General features: G+C 36.0%; 1 protein-coding gene across 1 annotated transcript in view; it reads right to left on the reverse strand.

The window, feature by feature from the left end:
- The window catches only part of LOC116463138 (androglobin-like), a 183,546-nt gene that overhangs the window by 107,826 nt on the left and 50,728 nt on the right, over nucleotides 1-24,992 (reverse strand). Inside the window, exons 8-11 of the mRNA XM_032146102.2 lie at nucleotides 22,054-22,301; nucleotides 17,730-17,858; nucleotides 10,094-10,188; nucleotides 599-773 (exon numbers count right to left, since the gene is read on the reverse strand). Of these exons, the coding sequence (XP_032001993.1) occupies nucleotides 599-773; nucleotides 10,094-10,188; nucleotides 17,730-17,858; nucleotides 22,054-22,301 (647 nt within the window). The remainder of the gene's footprint in view (nucleotides 1-598; nucleotides 774-10,093; nucleotides 10,189-17,729; nucleotides 17,859-22,053; nucleotides 22,302-24,992) is intronic.

Below are 24,992 nucleotides of genomic sequence, written 5' to 3' on the forward strand. Positions count from 1 at the left end.
TACCTACATGTTCACTATTTTTCCTTTCATTCAACTATTCCTTGATGCCCTGAATGAATAACTGTTTTAAGAAGCCTTACGAATTTAAACAAAATATGACATTTTAAAATAAAGGATTTTGTTTTCCTTTCAAGTGTCAAATGGATGCTGGTCTTTGGTTCAAGAAACAATAAAGGAGAAGATAGAAGGAAGGGAGGGAAGGAGACAAGGAAGGAAGGAGGGACAGAGAGAGGGATGGAGGGAGGAAGAAGGAAGGAAGGAAGGAAAAAGCAAACAAACAAAAAACTGAGAAGTTTTTGTAACCCTAAAAGCAGTGCACTTTGCTACAAACTACTTTTCTATCACACTAATAATAACAATGCCATAACTCAAAGAATGACCTTGATATATGTGGTCAAGTCAGATATTAAACAAACTTCTTAGCTTCTGAGATGTGAAGAATTAATCCTTTAAAGACATAAAATTTTGGCATAAAATTAAACATAGGCTTTAGAAGCAATGTTGGGTGATTTACCTTGACATATATCTTTCACCACAAATGAAACTGTTAGACTTTCATACATTAATTAGAAGGATTTGAAGATGATGCGATACATACCTTGAGCTTCATCTGTTATAACAGTTTCCTTTTTTTGACGAATGAGTTTCCAGGGAGGTACAGGAGGTGGTTTTGGTGGTGCTACCAGAGGACAAGACCTACTTCTAGTCACCAGCACAGGATGGCTACAGATGTGGGAAAGCCCATATTCTCTAAGTTTCTCAGCAGAATCTGCCTAAAACATGGAAAGTAGATTGAAAAGCCTTATCCTCCGTTTAAAACAATGCTTTTTCCAATATAAAAATACTATCGCCAACAGAGCAATATGGTGGTAGTAAGAAAAAAAATCACCCAATATCTCTACCTCTCTTAATATAAGCATTATCATTTGTATTTCTTTCCATCTTTTAAATTTTCTGGAGCTCTGTTTCTTTATTTACAAAATGAGAGATTGGAACTAGAATACACTTTTCAGTTCTAAAAGCTTAAGGTTGAATGAGATTGCACAAAATCTTAGCACACAAGTTAGTCCAAAATTAATCAGCCATTATTTTTACACGTTAATGCTTTAACACTAGTGCTTAACATGTAAATTTAAAAAAACTAGCCATTGCTACCTAATTTTTTTGAAGGCTCCTTTCTTGAGTGTGTTCAGTGGTAAGTGGCTGTCTTGTCTACACTTTACCCCTCTTCCTCTAACAACGTGTTCCTCCAGAGAAGATACCCATGATTACACATGATTACAATCAAGGAGTTGCCCAGGCAGATACTTCTCATATTCTAATGTTAGATCTCCTGAAGCCTGTCTGCTTTGGAATAATTCAGAATAATAGCTAAGTAGAACTTACGTTACTGATTTATGGCTGAACCATGACAAAGGAAATAAAAAAGTATGTGAATGTTAAAGTGATATATACTATAGCCAAATTCTGGCATTCACAGCTTACTTTGACATTTAAAGTAAAATAAAATGAAATATTAACTACATTCAACTCAATTTTGATTGATTTTGTCAATAACTATTTTTCTTCCTAATTATGTTGTCTCAATGATTTCTACGCAATAGTCACAATCCAGATTGCAAATTTACAAAACAGACCCTTAAATTAGAACTTATCAGCCTATTCCAAATTATTACTTCAACTGGAAACTGCCTTGCTCTCCTGACTCTGCTGTAGAGCTCATTCTTCCCCGAGGTAGGAGACCCATGAGATAGGAGAGTCCTTCCCAAGATCAGGATAATAATTTTAAGAAGGAGTTAATCAGTGCACTAGTGAGTCCAGCAGAGTGGCTTAAAATATTGCAAATATTCAAAATACAGACAACAGTGATGCAATTGTTGTTAAGTCACCAAATTAAGAAATGGAGGAAACTGTCATTTTCTTTTTATCCCTTTGGTATATTTTAGCAACTTACTAAAAAATTTCAGAAAACTCTGGAATTACGTCTTAGAGTGCCTTAAAAAACTTTTTCATAGATGTTCTAAGATCTAAATCTTTTTCTATAACTTGAACCCTGTCAAGTTTTAAGTTTCCATGAGTCAAGCCAAGACCTGAAACTGTTTCTTTCAATGGAAAGAAAATGCACTGGTATAGTAGTTATAAAAGGTGAATTACTGTAAAAGTTACATTTGAATAATATCCAAAATAGAAGTCAAACTCAAAGTAGTATTTAAAAGTTGAATAAGTTCAAGATATTTTACTAGTCATAATTTTTGGTCTACATATGTTAATTTCTTCCTGCCATTGCAACAAATTTTAGTCTAAAACCACTTTTTTTTTTTTTAAACTGTAGAGCATTAGAAAATAAAATGATTTAAAGCATTTGGAAATGTAAAGGACTGGTCCAAATAACAAATTCCAGTATTAGCACCTATTTATAATTTGAATAATCTGCCAAAGTACTAATATGATTTTGGCACAAGAAATTTAAATACAATTCTACATACTTCGTTTTATTTTCAATGTACTACACAATACTTCTGATTCATGTAAAGTAATGCTATTAATAATAGTTACAGTTCGATGCTGAGAAAGTTTGTTCAAGGGTTTCAAAGTTCCTTGGGTTACAATTAGGGGAAGAGGGAGATTTACAATAGTGCCTGAAACACTGAGTTTTTCATAGGCACTCAATATACATACACTGCATAATTCATGTGTAAGACTTAAATTAGAATTTTCCTTTCCTAAGACCCTTTCACTCTTTTTACTTCAGCTCACTTCAAACATTCTAAAAGATGCAACAGTTGGATTTGGGCAGGTGAAAGAGACTTTATTAAAACTCCCAGATCTATATAAAACTAAAACCATTAAAATACCCAAAAGGAGAAAGAAGTTGGATAATGTGATTTATAACATCTTGCTCCTTCCCGAGTTTTGTTCTTGATTTTCTTGTATTTTTTACCACTTCTTTAAATAAATGTAAGTTCTTGGTTTTATTTTACCTGCTGATCTTACTGTCTTTGAGGCTGTAACTTTTAGCAATGTACTCCATTTAACAAAATTTCATTAAGAATGTGTCCCAGATATCCTGGTATGTTGTGTCTTTGTTCTCATTGGTTTCAAAGAACATCTTTATTTCTGCCTTCATTTCGTTATGTACCCAGTAGTTGTTCAGGAGCAGGTTGTTCAGTTTCCATGTAGTTGAGCGGTTTTGAGTGAGTTTGTTAATCCTGAGTTCTAGTTTGATTGCACTGTGGTCTGAGAGACAGTTTGTTATAATTTCTGTTCTTTTACATTTGCTGAGGAGTGCTTTACTTCTGACTGTGTGGTCAATTTTGGAATAGGTGTGGTGTGGTGCTGAAAAAAATGTATATTTTGTTGATTTGGGGTGGAGAGTTCTGTGGATATCTATCAGGTCCGCTTGGTGCAGAGCTGAGTTCAATTCCTGGGTATCCTTGTTAACTTTCTGTCTCGTTGATCTGTCTAATGTTGACAGTGGGGTGTTAAAGTCTCCCATTATTATTGTGTGGGAGTCTAAGTCTTTTTGTAGGTCACTCAGGACTTGCTTTATGAATCTGGGTGCTCCTGTGTTGGGTGCATATATATTTAGGATAGTTAGCTCTTCTTATTGAATTGATCCCTTTACCATTATGTAATGGCCTTCTTTGTCTCTTTCGATTTTTGCTGGTTTAAAGTCTGTTTTATCAGAGACTAGGATTGCAACCCCTGCCTTTTTTTGTTTTCCATTTGCTTGGTATATCTTCCTCCATCCCTTTATTCTGAGCCTATGTGTGTCTCTGCACGTGAGATGGGTTTCCTGAATACAGCACACTGATGGGTCTTGACTCTTTATCCAATTTGCCAGTCTGTGTCTTTTAATCGGAGCATTTAAAGTAGGAGAGATCCAAAATTGACACCCTAACATCACAATTAAAAGAACTAGAAAAGCAAGAGCAAACACACTCAAAAGCTAGCAGAAGGCTAGAAATAACTACAATCTGAGCAGAACTGAAGGAAATAGAGACACAAAAAACCCTTCAAAAAAATTAATGAATCCAGGAGCTGGTTTTTTGAAAAGATCAACAAAACTGATAGACTGCTAGCAAGACTAGTAAAAGAGAGAAGAATCAAATAGATGCAATAAAAAATGATAAAGGGGATATCAACACCAATCCCACAGAAATACAAACTACCATCAGAGAATACTACAAACACCTCTACACAAATAAACTAGAAAATCTAGAAGAAATGGATAAATTCCTCGACACATACACCCTCCCAAGACTAAACCAGGAAGAAGTTGAATCTCTGAATAGACCAATAACAGGTTCTGAAATTGTGGCAATAATCAATAGCTTACCAACCAAAAAGAGTCCAGGACCAGATGGATTCACAGCCGAATTCTACCAGAGGTATGAAGAGGAACTGGTACCATTCCTTCTGAAACTATTCCAATCAATAGAAAAAGAGGGAATCCTCCCTAACTCATTTTATGAGGCCAGCATCATCCTGATACCAAAGCCTGGCAGAGACACAACCAAAACAGAGAATTTTAGACCAATATCCTTGATGAACATTGATGCAAAAATCCTCAATAAAATACTGGCAAACTGAATCCAGCAGCACATCAAAAAGCTTATCCACCATGATCAAGTGGGCTTCATCCCTGGGATGCAAGGCTGGTTTAACATATGCAAATCAATAAATGTAATCCAGCATATAAACAGAACCAAAGACAAAAACCACATGATTATCTCAATAGATGCAGAAAAGGCCTTTGACAAAATTCAACAACCTTCATGCTAAAAACTCTCAATAAATCAGGTATTAATGGGACATATCTCAAAATAATAAGAGCTATCTATGACAAACCCACAGCCAATATCATACTGAATGGGCAAAAACTGGAAGCATTCCCTTTGAAATCTGGCACAAGACAGGGACGCCCTCTCTCACCACTCCTATTCAACATAGTGTTAGAAGTTCTGGCCAGGGCAATTAGGCAGGAGAAGGAAATAAAGGGTATTCAATTAGGAAAAGAGGAAGTCAAATTGTCCCTGTTTTCAGATGACATGATTGTATATCTACAAAACCCCATTGTCTCAGCCCAAAATCTCCTTAAGGTGATAAGCAACTTCAGCAAAGTCTCAGGATACAAAATCAATGTACAAAAACCACAAGCATTCTTGTACACCAATCACAGACAAAGAGAGAGCCAAATCATGAGTGAACTCCCATTCACAATTGCTTCAAAGAGAATAAAATACCTAGGAATCCAACTTACAAGGGATGTGAAGGACCTCTTCAAGGAGAACTACAAACCACTGCTCAATAAAATAAAAGAGGATACAAACAAATGGAAGAACATTCCATGCTCATGGGTTGGAAGAATCAATATCGTGAAAATGGCCATACTGCCCAAGGTAATTTATAGATTCAATGCCATCCCCATCAAGCTACCAATGACTTTCTTTACAGAATTGGAAAAAATTACTTTAAAATTCATATGGAACCAAAAAAGAGCCCGCATTGCCAAGTCAATCCTAAGACAAAAGAACAAAGCTGGAGGCATCACACTACCTGACTTCAAACTATACTACAAGGCTACAGTAACCAAAACAGCATGGTACTGGTACTGAAATAGAGATATAGATCAATGGAACAGAACAGAGCCCTCAGAAATAATGCCGCATATTTACAACTATCTGATCTTTGACAAACCTGACAAAAACAAGAAATGGGGAAAGGATTCCCTATTTAATAAATGGTGCTGGGAAAACTGGCTAGCCATATGTAGAAAGCTGAAGCTGGATCCCTTCCTTACACCTCATACAAAAATTAATTCAAGACAGATTAAAGACTTACATGTTAGACCTAAAACCATAAAAACCCTAGAAGAAAACCTAAGCAATACCATTCAGGACATAGGCATGAGCAAGGACTTCATGTCTAAAACACCAAAAGCAACGGCAACAAAAGCCAAAATTGACGAATGGTATCTAATTAAACTAAAGAGCTTCTGCACAGCAAAAGAAACTACCATCAGAGTGAACAGGCACCCAACAAAATGGGAGAAAATTTTCACAACCTACTCATCTGACAAAGGGCTAATATCCAGAATCTACAATGAACTCAAACAAATTTACAAGAAAAAAACAACCCCATCAACAAGTGGGCAAAGGATATGAACAGACACTTCTCAAAGAAGACATTTATGCAGCCAAAATCACATGAAAAAATGCTCATCATCACTGGCCATCAGACAAATGCAAATCAAAACCACAATGAGATACCATCTCACACCAGTTAGAATGGCAATAATTAAAAAGTCAGGAATCAACAGGTGCTGGAGAGGATGTGGAGAAATAGGAACACTTTTACACTGTTGGTGGGACAGTGTAATTAGTTCAACCATTGTGGAAGTCAGTGTGGCGATTCCTCAGGGATCTAGAACTAGAAATACCATTTGACCCAGCCATCCCATTACTGGGTATATACCCAAAGGACTATAAATCATGCTGCTGTAAAGACACATGCACAGGTATGTTTATTGAAGCACTTCACAATAGCAAAGACTTGCAACCAACCCAAATGTCCAACAATGATAGACTGGATTAAGAAAATGTGTCACATATACACCATGGAATACTATGCAGCCATAAAAATGATGAGTTCATGTCCTTTGTAGGGACATGGATGAAACTGGAAATCATCATTCTCAGTAAACTATCACAAGAACAAAAAACCAAACACCACATGTTGTCACTCATAGGTGGGAATTGAACAATGAGAACACATGGACACAGGAAGGGGAACATCACACTCTGGGGACTGTTGTGGGGTGAGGCGGGGGGGGATAGCATTAGGAGATATACTTAATGCTAAATGACGAGTTAATGGGTGCAGCACACCAACATGGCACATGTATACATACGTAACAAACCTACACATTATGCACATGTACCCTAAAACTTAAAGTATAATAATAATAAAATAAAATAAAAAAAAGAAAAAAAGAATAAAATGCTCTTTTTGTTTTGGGTTTAGGAATACACAAAAAAAATTTCATTAAGACAGAAATTATTTCCTATAAGTATATTCTTAAGACATTATATCTCTATTATATTCTGATATTTACCAGGGAAACCAGATCACCCTCACAGGATGCTAACCTAAAAGAATCAGCAGGCAAAACAGGAAGATGGTGACACACTAGTCAGTTCATTACAGCTTTCGAAGTCACTTACTGTTCCAGTCACTGGGCTAATTCCAGAACCTCTGGGCACCTTAAGCCTTAAAATTCCCCAAAGGGAAGATTTATAATAATCTTTATGCCTTGACTCTCACCCATGCCTTGACTCTCACCCATGCCTCGACTCTCACCCATGCCTCGACTCTCACCCATGCCTCAAGCTGCCTTTAAGTCTTCTCCCATTATAATCTCAATATCTAGTAGTTCCTTGAACCCAGTGGAATCTTCTTCATCTCCAAACTTTCCAATGTAAGATTCCCTCTGCTTTGAACACACTTTATCCCATTTACTTGCCTAACTTCTTTAAGGTCTCAGCTTAAACAGTTCTTCCTTAGGGAGGACTTCCTTGGCTACCCATTAGAAAGGATGGCATGTTTCTGTTAATGTCTTTCATTCATTTTTTAAATTCGTTTAACCATATGTTCACTTGGTTACTCCTCCAACAAATATTAATTCACCTACACCTACTATGTGGCAGGCACCTTATATGCCTTCTGTTCTAATTGTATTATTGCAGTTCACTCAGTTGTCTGCCTTCCTCATTAGACTCTAAGCTTTGTGGATAGGACCTTGTCAATCTTGCTTATCATCATATCTTCAGAACATAGCATATTGTTTAGCATATAATAGTATATCATAGATAATTCATAAAATATGTTGAATTAACCAATGAATAAACAGATGTGAGTTTTTAGTCTTTAGTCTTGGTTTTTTAACTTAAAAATGAGCAGTATTTAAATTTGAGTTTCTCAGTAGCACTACCAAAAGTTCAAAAGGATTATTTTGCACCCCATTCTTTTTATAATGCTTTTATCCTCTGCTTACACTTTGTGGTTTTAAAGGGGGTTTGAATACTTCTCAGACATGAGACTATGGCACTCCATAAAGCATTGCTGGTATTCTTTTTCATTTTCTTTATTTCTTCTAAAAAAAACCAAACAGGATACATGTGCAGAATGTGCAGGCTTGTTACATAGGTATATGTGTGCCATGGTGGTTTGCTGCACCTATTGACCCATTCTCTAAGTTCCTTCCCCTCAACCCCATCCCACAACAGGCCGTTGTGTATTGTTCCCCTCTCTGTGTCCATGTGTTCTCAGTGTTCAGCTCCCACTTATGAGTGAGAACATGTGGTGTGTGATTTTCTGTTCTTGTGTTAGTTTGCTGAGGATAATGGCTTCTGGCTTCATCCATGTCCCTGCAAAGGACATGATCTCATTCCTTTTTATGGCTGCATAGTATTCCACTGTGCATATGTACCATATTTTCTTTATTCAGTCTATCATTGACGGGGCATTGCTGGTATTCTTCAGCAGTCCAACGAGTTAGAGCATTTACTTGCTAGCATATCTGAGACAGCACATAGGCCAGTAGCATGCAAAGACGTTAAAAGAAAGGCAGGCGTGAGAAGGCCAGCCCTAATCTTAGCAAGAGGCTTGACTTGGGAGAGGCTTTAGAAGTACATTTAGATTGTTGAAAGTTGCTGGTTTTTAGATTCAGTCCAAATTGCTGTTTCTGCTATTCAACCATGGCTAATGTTTTCTAACTTTGGATTAAAAATAGTGAAACTGCCATATTCAGGATGGCACATAATCCTCTTACAATATGAACACTGTTATATAGTAAAATTTTTCTGGAAGGAATTATTTTTATCTAAAAAAGTGGAGAAGAAAGAATGGGAAGAAAGAGAAGCGGAAAAATGTTAGCAACATGCCCCCCAGGCATAATCTAAAAGACAAATGTAATGCACATAGTAAAGTATAACAAGCATTCAAATGGAATATTTATGTTTCAAGCTAATTTCCATTAAAGTTTTAAAACATAGCTCTTTCTAGCTAACTAAATGAACATTCACATGTAATCATATTGCTGCGTCATGCAGTTTATACTTTAGTGACTTCAGACTATGAAATCCTAGTAATAAAGTGTTAGATGTTTAGAGTTCCCAAACAGATTTGGGATTCAAAAACCCCAAAAGCAGTAGGGCATTTGTTTAAATAGATTGTTAATAACTTGATGGACTTCACCATCACAAGGGAAGGAGAAGAGGTGTTTTTCTGTCCAAGAACAGTAGAGCTTAAAAATTATGAAAATGCATAAATACTATGCAAGCACTAAACATATTGATTAAAATTTAACATCATGAAAAAATGTTAATATCTTATTAAGTGAAAAGGTGGTTGCCAAATGTAATATGAAGTGTGATTCCAGTAAAAAAGGTATACACATACAAACACAGAATAGAGTATAGAAGAAAAATCAAAGTATATATGCCAAAATGTTAATAAGGCCTATGCCTTACCATTTATACTATAAATATTTTAATTGTATTTCCTTTCACTACATTTTCTAAATTTTCTACAATTTGTTAAATGTATAAGAAAACAATTAGCATTTATTTTGTATTATTTTATGATACAAGAAAGATCATAGCAGTCTCTCTCCAGCCTGAGGGTGAATTCACTAATATCATCTTATTTTAAGAAAACATATGTGACCTATTTATGGCAAGGTCATTAATTATTATCTAGGAATAATTTCTATGATTTTCACTGAAATACATAAATTCTGTATCTTTCTTTTTGATTATAACAGAAGGATCTATAAAAATTAAATGTGACTATATATTTTTTCTTTTCCTTTTTTATAATTAGTCAGAGCTGTTGCAATCATCTAAGATAATTTTGGATGTGTCAGATCCCTTAGGTTGAGTATCTAATTTTGAAGATAAGGAAACTGACATCCACAGATAGAATTTTAATTAAATTTTCATGTGCCATCTACCACAGCAAGTAATCACACACACACGTGCACCCACACACACAAAATAAATAATACGGTTTCCTAAGCTTGAATGCTTACCATCTTCTCTAATGAAAAGATCTTGTTTTCAAACAAGTAGAGAGGTGTAAATGTCGCATATACAACCATATGAGAGGTCTGTATTGCAGAAGAACCTGTAAAACAAACATATATTATGTCATGAAAATTCTAGTTAAAATCGGTCTGTCAGTTGCTCACTCCAGATTGTTCAATTGCCTTAATGAATTTATCTTTGGGCTGGTGAAAAATACATAAAGGATGCAAAATGAATTTAACAGATGTTAAATCTCAAAGATGTATCTATTTTGTAGCCTGCCTCATTCCTTTTAAGTTCACATTACTACTATTTAATAATTTAAGACCTTATTATACCTCATGACGAAGAGTTATTATATAAATATATTCTAGTTATTCATCAGTGCAACATAGAATGGTCCACAAATGAGAATGTTCCAAAGGAATTATTTTTAAATGGAATCATTTCTTTTCTTTCATAGATAGAATCTTTATTCTCTGTTGAACTTATAGAAAGTCCAGGAGTTTCTATGTCATTTTGTCACTTCAAAAAGAAAACATAAGTAAAATGAATTTTTTCACGAAGATGTAAGGCATAAATAATTTAGTTTGAAATGTTTAATGATGGTAGAATTTGCTTTTGAGCATTGCTTATTTGTTATGTTTTTCTTATCCTTGAAATTATTCTATTTGATTATTTTATTCAGTATTTTTTGGTCCTGCAAATATTTTGGACAAATAAATAGAAGTCAATTTATTTTAGCCTCTTTTTATTTTTAATTAAAATTTTTTACAAACTTACATACTGACATTTAACTATATTTGATACTATGTTTACAAAAGAATAATATCTTTAAGACCACAGAACATAAATTAGTTGTCAGCCCAGTATATCTCTAGAATGGAGATATGAAAATCTGCCAAACTTAGAGAAACATACTTTTACATTTCAAAATTGAAATTTATACATTTCTCATACACCTTGCCAACACATATTGATTGCTTTTTCCCTACGTTGCTCATTTATCTATGCTACATTTGTTTGATGATGTTAGTTATCATCTAATGTTCACGGATGCTGTCTCCCCAACTAACTTTTAATCCAAAGTTAGTTGGATTAACTAACTCTACAGAGGCTTGGTTAATAATTTGGTTTACTCCTTGTGGAGTACAAGGTACTGTGTATTGTGTGATAACTTGTATGAAATAATATGTTCTTAAATATGACTAATCATCTTAAGTTTAAGGATGCAGCAAAATAATTATTCCTTTTAAAAAGAATGTTAATGAAAATACTTTTCATGCACTCCTATCATCAGATAAAACCATTTGAGATACCCACATTGACCAGAATGGCCTTCAGCAGTGACCAGTAATTTACAGTCCAGTTACTTTTCTCACTGATCAATCTAATCGAAGCCCTCCAATAAGTCCTCTAATCAAAAGAAAGATTGTGAAATGTCTTTAGGTGTCAGCTGAGAGTTGAAGACTAGTTATGGAGAGGAAGTTCCTGACAGTGATGACTGCTAAATATTAAAATGGATAAAATTTTAAAAATCAATTTTTTTATCTATCTGCAGAACTTTCTGCTCAAGGAAGAGGATGAGATTAAATGTACTTTCCAGGTTCAAGGTTAAGCAGTTGGCTGTCTACACCTTAGGAAAGCATGAAGCATGAGAGGTGGAGGGAAGAAGAGTGAGGTTTCCTCTCTGAGCCTGGCTACTGAGCAAGATTGGGCTTCTTTATAAAAGTCAGCTGAGTTTCCAGATGTTAAACATACACCTTACATAATGTTTGACCAAATGTCTGGGCACCCCATGGCTCATTCAGGTTGATCTATTTCATTAACTCTTTTCTAAATCTTGTTTTAAAAATCATAACATGTAAAAGTATTTTGGTCCACATTATATCCCACATTTGTACATTATGCATTAGAAATTTTGATGTCTTCCCTAAAATTTTCTAAAGCTTAATATTTAATATTATCACATTAAGTACTTTGTCCTTGATCTTTAATAAGTCTTTTGAACTTTTATTTTCCTTATGATATTAAAAATAAAGTTTGTGATACAGGTATTTTGAAAAAAGTTCTCATTTACTTTATAACATTATGTAATAAAATATATGGAAACCTGAGAATTCCAGGTGAGGTCTTAGAAAAACATAACTTTAGAAACTTGGAGTAAAGAATGTGGTCTTGACATATTATAGAAATGATGTTGATGACAAAAAAATTTGCTCCAAATTTTAGGATAATTACACATTTTATATGGGATTGTAATATTTAATGTTGAAATATTAAAAAATAACACAAGTGTTTAGTCAAGGGTGAAGTTTTAAATATTTAATAAGTAGTATAGCATAGGCACAGGTTAATTAGACTAGAAGCTGATTATGAATATTGGTATCACTATACTGATGCTATTAGCTAAATATCAATCTGTAAAAGCTAGATAGGAATATGCTATTAAATAGAGATTTTATCTCTCTGTAAATACGTTGTGTGATTCTGCAATATTGGAACACTCATAATGCTTTTTGATTTTATTATATATCAATAAAACTGCTTTTAGAATATCTTAAAGACAAATGTTTAAATCTAGGGGCTCTATAATTTCTTTCAGTGAACTATCAATGGTACAAACCATGAAATTTCCTTATCTTTCCAGTTGTTGAAGTAACTTTGTATTGAATTAGCATAGCTGCATATAATAATGCTTAATAATTGAGGAAGAAATTTAAGAAAAAATATACTCTTGAATGATGAGATGAAGTTTAACATCTTAGTATCTAAAACTGCTTTAAAATATTTTGTACAGTAATTATGAGTCTTATATGGCCTACAACTGCCATACTAATTATATGTATTTTATTGCCCAAAAGAAGCTTTTGCTACGTTTGTATGATTTAAATGTTTTATTTTACATGCGATACAGCCTTTTTTGCTTTCTATAAGCATATTTCAGAAGACTGCTATAAAATATGTAAGATTACTTAAATACCACTTCTATCATTGATTTCATTTTATGTTGAACATTTACTGTCTGAAACTATAAAAATTTCAGCCTGAAATTTTGAGTCCCAGTGAGATGAACCCCAAAATACTGTAAGTCCATTAGAAGTATTTGTTAAAGATTATATATGATTTTTTTCAGATGTGATATTTAGTTAATTTAGAATAGCTAACCTTCAGTGAATGCCTACTCTATGCTAAGGCCTAAGTATTTCATATGAGTCAGTTCACATAAACCCTATGAAATAAATTCTATTTTTAACAGTATTTTTCAGGCAAGTAAGCTGAGTTACAGATAGGTTAAGCAACATGTCAAGTACACAGTTGAGAAGTGTGAAGTGTAAAGTAGTCCCTGGTCTTTCTGGCAATTTTTTATTGTCTATTATTCTATGTGGCAATATCTAAAGAAGATGACTCGAATGTGTTCCGACCCACTTCCTACCAGACAATGTTTGCAGGTCCAATATTTGATGCAAAGCTGAAAAATAAAAGGCCTTTTATACCAGGCCCCTAATTTCTTAATACAAGTTTTTAAAAAATATGTATTAGTGGGCTTCTAATCTATTTGTTTCATCAGTTCCACATGTCCATAGTCTTTCTTGAGCATAATTCCCAAGGCTAATTTACTTCTTTGCTTCTTTGCTTCATAGAGGCTACTTGGAAGATAGCTGCAGCAAAGAGGTTGCAGTCTTAATCTTTGACACAACCAGGTGTGTTGTTTAAGTTTTACTGGACTGTATTAGGCCATACTTGCATGGCTATAAAGAGATACCTGAGACTGGATAATTTATAAAGAAAAGAGGTTTAATTGGCTCACGGTTCTGCAGGGTGTACAGGAAGCCTAGATCTGGTATCTGTTTCTGGGGAGGCCTCAGGGAGCTTTTACTCATGGCAGAAGGCAAAAGGGGGAGCAGGTGTCTCACCTGGTGAGAATGGGAGCAAGAAGAGAGTAGGGGGAGATGCTACACAGTTTTAAATGACCAGATCTTGCAAGAACTTACTGTCATGAAGACAGCACCAAGCCATGAGGGATCTGCCCTCAGGTCCACTCCCACCAGGTTCCACCTCCAGCACTGGGGATTACAATTCAAAATGAGGTTTCGGCGAGGACAAATATCCAAAATATATCATGGACCTTTGTTGTTAAATACTCAGGTATGGCTATTAAATTGAATTGTCTTCAATAGAATGAGACCAGAAGTGATAAACAATACAGCTTGTTTTTACTTCAAACACCTTTGCACCTGCAATCCTCCAAGCTCTTTTACTTCCCACTGTTATAGAACTTTAGAATTCACATGCTAGAGTATAGGAGGCATAAAAAGGGAGGAACATGGCTGTCTTCAAGACCAGCCTTATCTCCAATTAATTGTGGTAAAGAAATAGCCTTCTTTTTCAATTTTGTATGTTCTGTGATCTCAGAAATTTCTCTATTTTTTTCCCATTTATTTTGGAAAAACAGACAATTCTTCCCTGAACTCATTTCTTATTTGAAATATCTTGCTAACAGTAGATATTACAAACTTAACACTGCCTAGCATAGTAGATTTTCAACCACTTATTTTAGAGACTCAGGTTCACTGAGTACATGGCTAACTTCTAAATTGTCACAGGTTCCAGTTTTACCAAATATTTTGCTGTGTGAGGTGGATCCCCAGGTTTCCTCATGAGAGATGGGAGTGGATACATATGGGTATATCTGTAAGCACGTGTGTGCAGGTACATGACTTGGAGATCCTGGATATTTTAACTAGATGAAATTACTAGATAATAATTTGGACTGGGACTCTTGGTAAGTATTGAACATATATGTGAGAAGAAGAGTGAAATGGGTATCTGGTGATCATGAAAGTAGAATGTGGTAAAGATTGATCATTGTTCAACAAATGGTTTCCTCTTTCTCCTGAAATGATCGATCTTTAGCACATGTCACATTCCGTATTTCCAACTCCTCTTAAAGTCAGGTGTGGCCATTGGACTGAATTGTCTTCAACAGAATGAGACCAGAAGTGATATACAATACAGCTTGTTTTGATTTCAGACATCTTGCTCCTGCAATCCTCCAAGCTCTTTTTCTTCCCACTGGTATAGAACTTTAGAATGCTAGAGGTATAAGAGGCATAAAATGAAAGGAGCCTGGGTCTCTTCAGTGCCATTTGGAAAATAACTTCCTGCCAGTGATTAACACTAGTCTTTTTAATTGAGAAAGAAATATATATGACATTAGAATCATTTGTTAGGCATACCAGCTAGTGTACCTAAATGAATACACTTATTTTGAAAATAACAAAATGAAATCTTAAATGTCAAGTCATTATTAGGGTATGCATTGGATAATATTAGATGACATGTAAGTATATATAAATCTCTACATGTCTTCTGCCATTATAAAACTATATCTCCTATGGCATTTAAAACTATGAGCCCCATTTTATTTTAATGACCATTGTGATAAATATGCTACTTTGAAAAAATTAATAAAACAGGGGTTCTTTATATTACGTTTTCAGTGACTTATCAGAATTAACTACAACACATCTAATATCAAATCAAACATAAACAATATAGGCCGAGAGTGGTGGCACATGCCTATAGTCCCAGCACTTTGGGAGGCCAAGGTGGGTGGATCACTTGAGGTCAGGAGTTTGAGACCAGCCTGGCCAACATGATGAAGCTCGTCTCTACTAAAAATACAAGAATTAGCCGGGTGTAATGGCATGTGCCTGCAGTCCCAGCTACTTGGGAGGTTGAGGCACGAGACTTGCTTGAATCTGGGAGGTGGAGATTGCAGTGAGCTGAGATTGCGCCACTGCACTCCAGCCTGGGTGACACAGCAAGAATCTGTGTCAAATAAATAAATAAACAAACAAACAATATAAATGTCATGTTATTTTTTCCATATGAGTTTGAATTGTAACTGAATTACCTCTTGAACGCTTACTGTCTACCCATTATCTCCTTTACAAGTGAAACCAAAGCAGCTGATTGAAGGAAATGAATTATAACACCATCAGAAATGCACTTAGATTTAACTCTGTGGGAGAAGGAAGTTCACATGGCCACCCTCTTATTTATGCCAGATAAAGTACTCCTATAGAGTTCTTTCTAACACCGTATCTTTAGCACATGTAAGAATTAACAAAGGCTTTTGCAATAAGTATGCTAAAATGTAGCTCTACCAACAAGTGCTAAGCACTTTACCTGGATTCAACACTTGATTCTCACAAGGACCCTCACCAAAACAATAATGCTGATTTATACAGATCCTGAGTTTAAAGAGGTTCTATCACTTGCCTGATACTTATACACTTAGTGTTGGAGCAGATATTGAACTCAAGCAGCTTGACTCCACAGTCCAAACTGAACCACATTCTATGTGTTGGAATGACCTTAACTACAAGTTCAGCAGGAGAAAGAAGGCATCATTACTTTTATTTTCACAAAGAAAGAACTCAGAGAAAGTTTTAGCCATTTTCACAAAGATGAAGAACCATCAGTAAATCTGCTAATGTAATGTTTCTCACTATCAAAAAATATTGCTTAAGGCATCAGTATAAGAAAACGATTTTTAATGTAGAATTAAAAACACAATAGTGACTTTTTTCTATCCACATCACTAGACATGTTTCAGTAAAAATAAAAAGCCATAATTATTAAAATGTCCCCATACAAAACATCATAATATATTAAGAAAAAAGATAAAAATTTATGAATAAAGCACACTACTAGAGGTAAAAACACATATTTTTGACTAGCTAATAAAGGATGAGGTGAAAATGATAACCTACACTCTGGAAGCACCAAGATAGATGAGCCAAAGCTGAGACTCAAAAGAGACGCTCTAGTCTTCCTCCTGATAGCCTCCTGAATAGGTTGAGGTATCATTTTTTTACAGCATGTTTTCTTTCAACCTGATACAATTTGTTTAAAGGCTACTATACCTAGACTGTTTTAGCTGGTACAGAGGACAAAAGTGCAGTAGCCAAGGGGTCTTTAGAGATAATTTGTAAGTCCAAATTGGAAAGATATTAATTAAAATGAAAGATCTCCAATGTGATTTTAAGTGAGAGAGAAACCCGAGCATTTTCACAAAAATAGTTGACCTTTATACAACGAGGCTATTATAAATAGATCTTGTACATCCACCCAGTCACAATGCGATACACAAAAAGTGTGGTTGTCAGTGTCGTGATATAAACAATGACTTCTAGAGTCTCCGACCTCACAGTTATTTTCTAAAACACAGTAAAAGAGCTGGAGGCCCACTGTGAGCAAGGAGCCAGATGTAGGCTTTTGTTTCATTTGGTGGCTGGCATCTAACCACACAAACAAGTAACTTTGAATTTCCTTAATTTGGATGATGAGTATTTTTTAGAGCAATACCTGAAAGCGACCAGCAGAAGCCTGTCCCATATGTGGATACTCCTTCTGTGACAATTGCACTGTAATTTGGATAAGAGGCTTCTGTCTCATTGGTAGGACTTTGGCCCAACACACCCACCCATCAGAGAACTCAACATTTATGGCAACCTTGAATAAGTTTATTTAGTTATTTCAAAAGAAAAAATGTATTTCTATGTTCCAAGGTTTTCCAGCATTTTAAGAAACAACTAAAATAGTTATTATTCTAAGAAATTAGGAGCTTACAATCTGATAGGGACTGCACAGAGTACTGCACTTCTGACGAGGATCTTGAACCATGAAGTGAGAATTTGAATTTTTCCTTTTCTACATCTTTGCTTCTCTTCTTTCCGATGTCTCTTGCATCTGCTTTCTCTAACATATGAAAAAAATCACAATAAACATTTTAACTAGACAATCTCAAACTATATTTCTTATTCAGTCGTTGTCTGAAAGAAAAAAGGCCAAAATAATAGTATTATTTAATGTAAAATTATGCCATAATTTCTCCAAAACATGATCCCCTCTAATTAGAAACATCACGATAAAGCCAGGGAGAACTTTGAAAATTGAGATATATCATGAAATAAATGCAGCATTGCTTTTTATCTACTGCATAAAATTTTGTTTCATGAAGATAATTATTTGAATATATTTTATTTATATAAGATAGTATCAAGGTAATTTTCTCATTTTAAAAATAAAAACAAAACACAGCAAAGCCTGTATTGAAAGTTAAGTCCTAAGTGTAGAGCCCTCTCAGATTTTCCTTATCTGGGTCCTCCACTTACAGGAAACACAGTTTTCTGACTCCAAAATATTTTCTTGTGGAGCCCAGATTCCGACCAAAGTCCCAAACCAGCATCTTATTGCCTACATGGCTTGGGTAATAAAACTCTTGCATCCAGAACTATTCCCACCATTTGAATGCTCATTCATATACTCAATCCATAAAACATATTCTTCTTCAACCTAAAATACTTTTCTCGAAGATTTTGTTAATTCCCTAACAAGTCTGTCTCAATTCTGAGACAGAAATTGTAGATTTCTGTCATTTCATTCTCTGCATCATCTGTTAAGTTTGTAATCATCATTGATCAGGTTGCTCATCTTTAAAATTTTCATAAATAAAAACTGTGACATTATCTACTTTTAATGTTTCTGAACATCCAAAATAGACATGTTTCATATCTTAGCTTTTTTTTTTTTTTCTTTTTGACAGGCTTTCACTTTGCAGCCCAGGATGGAGTGCAGTGGCAAGGTCTCAGCTCACTGCAGCATTGACCTCCCACGCTCAAGCAATTCTCCCACCTCAGCCTCCTGAATAGCTGGGACTACAGGTGTGCACCATCACACCTTGATAATTTTTCTTTTTCTTTTCTTTTTATTTTTCTTTTTTATAGAGACAGGGTTTCACCATGTTGTCTAGGCTGGTCTTGAACTCCTGAGCTCAAGTGATCTGCCAGCATCAGCCTCTCAAAGTGCTGGGAATACAGGCGTGAGCAACTATGCCCGGCCCATATCTTAGTTTTTTCAGTAGATTTAACACTTAAATTAGATATAAAAGTAAAGATAACTATAACTTCAATCACAGGATAAAACATTTAACCAGGAAGTTTAGGTTTTTAAAAAGTTTATTATCAGAATTTTATTTGTGAATTTTCTATATATATTACCTTAATTCAATAAATCTAATTTTAGGAAGTGATATTTGAGTGCATGTATAATTTTCAAATAGGAATTTAAGAGCTTTCAAACTTCTATTCAGAATTTGTGACTTAAAAATAATACATAATAAAAACTATAAATAGAAAAAAAATCAAACTGTTTCACATAGAAATTTGGATAGTATACAACAGTGCTCACCAAAATGTGTTTTTGCCAATACCCTAAATAAGGATTGCTCCTCTGTCATTTCATCCCACCCATCTGGCAAAACCCCACTCTGAATAAACTTGGCAGCTGAGTCCCACTAGAGATGATCCTCCCATAGTTCTGCAAAGCTTGCCACATCTATTTTAAATCTCCGTGAGAATCTACATCTTCCACCTCCACCTCACTTTCAGCTCATAGCTAGGCTGTGTATAAACAAAAAGTAGAAGTCTTTGGTGTGAAGTCTTCATCTTCTCCTACCAAACCCGTTTACCCACCTACACCTGTATTCACTCCCCCATGACCTGTGCCCACCTATGAGAATGGAGTAGCCATTGCTCTCCCTGGGTTGGCCCAATCCCCTTCTAGCTGGGGTGTGGAACTTGCTCCTTCTTCTCGGAAAATGTATACTACTATTGGCCGGGCGCGGTGGCTCACGCTTGTAATCCCAGCACTTTGGGGGGCCGAGGCAGGCGGATCACGAGGTCAGGAGATCGAGACCATGATGAAACCCCATCTCTACTAAAAATACAAAAAAATTAGCTGGGCGTGGTGGCGGGCGCCTGTAGTCCCAGCTACTGGGAGAGGCTGAGGCAGGAGAATGGCGTGAACCCGGGAGGCGGAGCTTGCAGTGAGCCGAGATTGCACCACTGTACTCCAGCCTGGGCGACAGAGCGAGACTCCGTCTCAAAAAAAAAAAATAAATAAAATAAAAAAAATAAAATGTATGCTACTGCAGTCATCTCAGTGGGATCTTTCCAGTCATCACTTAAAAAAACCCAATTTTCCTTCACTACATCCACAAATACCTATTCTCTCTGCATCCCACATTCTTCCCTATCAGCTTCCACTTTGCAGTTTCCTGTTCTTCAAGGCCAAGCTTCTCACAGGGTTGTTTATACATTCTTTTACTTCCCACTTCCTTCTTACTCCCTCCAATGTATCTTCTACTTCTATCACTCACAAGTGCGCAATGACCTCCATATCACAAAATGTAATTGAGAAATTTAAATTTTCATCATAGTTCATCTTCCCATCTTCCCAGAATATTTAATATAATCTCTGGTTCTCGGAACACCTTTTCCTTTGGCCCCAGTGACAGAATGCTCTGCTGATGTTGTCCCTGCTACCCTGGCTGGTCCTTACTCTTCATTCAGCAGTTCATCATTTTGTGCCAACCTCTTAGATGTTCCGCTTCTACAAGACTCAGTCTCAGCCTCCCTCATCTGCTCACTCTATACTGTCTCCTTGGGAAATATCATTCCTGGTTTAATTTTGCAGGCATTTGTTAATGACTCCCAAGTGTATATCACCAGCCTAGGAGTCTTGACATGAAAAATCGACTTGGTTGTCTTAAAGTCACCTCAATTTCAATATATTCAAAATCATTTTGTGATCTCTCCTAAACGGTACAACCATCTATCCTACTTTGCAGCTTGGAATTCTACCAGTCATCATTGTCAAGTTCTGCCACTTTTTACTTTTTAAATAGGAGAAATACATGTTTAATGGAAATTGAGAGCTTAATCTATCTTCCTAAATTAATACTAGATTAATTTGGTAGCATCAAAGTAGAGAATTGCTTTTGACTTTCAAAGAAAGCAAAACGTGGAATAATAATTAGCATATAGTAAACACCGTTATAAGTCCTAAAGTCCTAGAAAAGAAAGTTCTTAATTACATGGCTGTTGTCACAAAAACTTAAGAAAGGATAACGACAACAAAGATGCATTTCTTAGGGAAGCAGGAGCCTCAGAGGCCTTGAGAAACCCCATTTTAAGTTCAGCTCCATCTTAAGACTAACAAGGCATATTTCTTGCCAGTCATGACCCACAGTCATTACATGTTTATAGCTGAAGATACAGCCTAACGATACCTGCAAGGGACACACTCTTACAACAGCAGAATGTCCAGATGTCTGAATACCCATAGCAATATGTCCATATGTCCCAATGCCTGTAAAAAGTATGCTTTCAAGATAATTATTATTATGCTTTGATGTACTTAATGCACTAAAATGCCAAGTATAACTTTCTTTAAATCAACAGAATACTACATTTTGTCATGCTGTCAAGACAGCTGAGCTTAGCTTGGCTTTTACATAGATAAGACTCCTATATAAGAAAAACTGGGCTGGGTGCAGTGGCTCACACCTGTAATCCCAACACTTTGGGATGCTGAGGTGGGTGGATCGCCTGAGGTCAGGAGTTTAAGACCAGCATGGCCAACATGGTGAAACCCTGTCTCTACTAAAAACACAAAAATTAACTGGGCATGGTGGTGTGCGCCTGTAATCCCAGCTACTTGGGAGGCTGAGGCAGGAGGATCACTTGATCCTGGGAGATGAAGGTTGCAGTGAGCCGAGATTGTGCCACTGGATTCCAGCCTGGGCAACAAGAGCACAACTACATCCCAAAAAGAAAAAAAAAAAAAAAAAAGGAAGAAAAACTGAAAACAAAGACAGCACCTTTCTTTGCTTGCTGAAGATGCCCTACTCTGTAATTGAGGAGCTTTCAATAAACTATCTCTTCTTACTCCACTCTGTGACTTGCCTTGAATTCCCTACTGCGTGAGATCCAAGAACCCTGTCTTGGGGTCTGGATCAAAACCACTATTTCTAGCAACACATCAAATACAATTGTAAGGCTTTTATATGCAATGTCCATACTGAATCACATTTTGATGTAAAATATCTTACCCTTTGGAACTTTGTCGCTTTTCTCAGGAGCCTTTAGTGTTGTCAAAGAACTTTCAGGTTTGAATTCCTTCACGTCTTTTACTTCCTTTCCATCCTTTATTTCTTTTCCCTCCTTCCCTTCTTTGCCTGGTTCTTTTAATTTAGAATCTAACATTGCTATTTTGCTTTCAGAGCTGGCCTCATCTGACAGCTTAAACTCAGGCAATATTTCTTTCAGGAGCTCCCAAACTTTGTCCATGTATCCCGGGCTAAGAGAAAAGACAATATTAATTTCCAAACAATGTTTTTTTTTTCCTTGAACTTCGTAAGAAATTACTGACAGAAAAATCAACTTGCTATTTAATGAATAATTTCAATTGTTAACTCAAATTTTTAGTTAAAAGAAACAGCATTATATATTAGACATTCAAAAAGCTTTCATTGCATGCCTACTGTGTGCTGGGCTTTGCTGATACAAAGCGACCAAAATCACGGTGTTATCTCAGAGATCACTCGCCCTGGCAGGGAAGCTAATCACGTTAACAACCAGGAGAGGGAAAGAACATGTCCTTGAGCATCTATTAAGTGGCAGACACTTCTGCATGCATGATCACTTACGCAGAAAGTCCTTAACTTACTAGGCTTCTCTGTGGAATGTGACAGTGTTGTTTCTTGCTTTTAACTCTTCCCTGAGGCTTCCATAACATCCCTCTTTCCTGGTTTTCTTTCTGTTGTGATAGAAATTACTTGCAGACTCCTTTGAACACTCCCTTTCTTCTGCTCACTGTTAACAATTTAATTCTTTTCCCACAGCTCTCCTCTTGGTGTTCCTGCCATTTTACATAGTATTTCCTCATATTTTGAGTTTATCCATAAATGTGTGTAACCTCTAAATGATTAGTTCCAGCTCAAACCTCTCTCCTGATATCCAGACTCACACATACAACCATCTAATAGGTATTTGCCCCAAAGAAATAAAAAAAGATAAGTAAACAAAAACGTCCTGCATCACCTTCTACTTAGTACTCAAAGCAGAAAATTGACAATGACCAAGATCTCTCTTTAAAATCCCCTTCAAATAAAACACAGTGTCAGTTGGATCCTACCTTTCCTCAGTGCAGTGGATCACCTTTTCTCTATTCTCATCACCACTTCCTTGGCAAAAACCCTCAGAAGACCCCCCCAAGAATACTGCACAAGCCAGTCTCGCTGTTCCACTCCTGCCATTTGCTGTCCTAATGCTCTGAGCAATCTTTCAAAATCATGAGTCTGATACAGTCATCCTCCTGTCTGTAATCCCTTAGTGACATCTGATCATTTTAAGGAGGTTGTAAAAGTGTCTTAGCATGACATAAAAGGCCTCTCTATCTATCTAGATCCTATTTACCTTTCCATTCCCACATCCTATTCCTCCTCTAGAATTCCATAGCATATAATCCAGAACCACGTGTTTTTCTGGGATGCACCCTACTTTCTTCTATTTCCTTGATATATTTTCTTCTGTGAGTTGGATTCCTCGCCTCAATCAGCTTCATTCATTTCAACTAATCCTTTGAGATAAATTCAAGTATTACCTTCTGCAGGAATTAAACTATAGGTTTCTGTTCTGAGTTCCCAAAGAATCTTTTACACTCTCCTAGTATTCTAGGATAGCCTTTAAAATTTTTTTAAAAATTCTCATTTTACACAATTCATTGAGCACATACTGTATCCCAGTCATTCTGTGTTACTGTTCTAAATGCAGAAGGCGCTACATTGAGCAAAACAAAAGAGGGTCCCTGTTCTTGTGGACAATTTTACATCCAATGGATGGATACAACAGAGAGAGAGAGAGAGAGAATAACAACAGTGATAACTTCCATGATGAAAATGAAATAAGGGAAGCTGAGATGTGGCATAACTTGGGGAAGGAATAACTTAGATTGGATGCTCAACTAGGTCTGTCTAAGGAGTTGATGGTTAAGCCTGGTGAGACCCAAAAGTTGTGACATACCCAGCTAAGTGAATAATCTGATGAAAAGTCATTCCAGGCAGAAAAAAAAATAAGAGTAACCCATGTAAGGACTGTGAGATAGAATGAGTTTCATATATTTCAGAAACAGAAAGAAGACTTGGGTGACCAGTAAATGGTTGCCAAGACATTGATGTGTTCAGTGATGAGGTCAAAGACTGTGTGAATCAGACAGTGGAGATCTCTGAGGATCATGGTCAAGACTGTAAAACGTCATTCAAGTGTAACAGTTAAACACTGAAAGGTTTTAAGCAAGGAGAACGATATGATCTGATTTATACTTTAGAAAATTATTCTGATTGCCAACTTAACTAGAGGAGGGTAAAATAGACTCTAGGAGACCAGTTATAAGTCTATTACATGTGACCAGTGGTTGAACTAGGATGGTAATAATGGAGATGTAGAGAAACAAATAGCTTCAGAGTAAGTAGAGAATGTACTATTGACTGAGCTTAGTGAGAGATTTTATGTGAGAGGCAAGGAAAATGAGAATGAAGGATGACTTCTAGTTTTTTTCTTTAGCTTAAATAAATAGGTGGATGGTAGTGAAATTCACTGAGATGATGCATTCTAGGGAAGGTGCAATTTAGGAGGTTGAGAATCAAGAGTTCCTTTCGGGATATTCTGAGTTTAAGATACACTTTTGACATCCACATAACTATGTAACTTAGGCAGTTGTAGATAAATACAGTCTAGAGTTCGGGCAATGGTGACCAGGCATAAACTCGAAAATCATTGTCAAACAGTTTGTTATTTAAAGTTACAGGACAGGAGCCCTGCTACATACCATCACTTAGTAGCTGTACCGTGGTTGAGGAACTGTCCAAGAAGGCTGAGAAAGAGCAGAAAATAAGGAGAAAAACCCAGAGAGTGTGTTGCTGTGGAAACCAAGGGGAGCAAGCGTTGCAAAAGGAAATAACTTGTTTAAGAGGGTCACATACTGGGATGC

Source organism: Hylobates moloch, unplaced genomic scaffold (genome assembly GCF_009828535.3).
Source record: "Hylobates moloch isolate HMO894 unplaced genomic scaffold, HMol_V3 SCAFFOLD_26, whole genome shotgun sequence".
In the NCBI taxonomy this organism is placed as follows: domain Eukaryota; kingdom Metazoa; phylum Chordata; class Mammalia; order Primates; family Hylobatidae; genus Hylobates; species Hylobates moloch.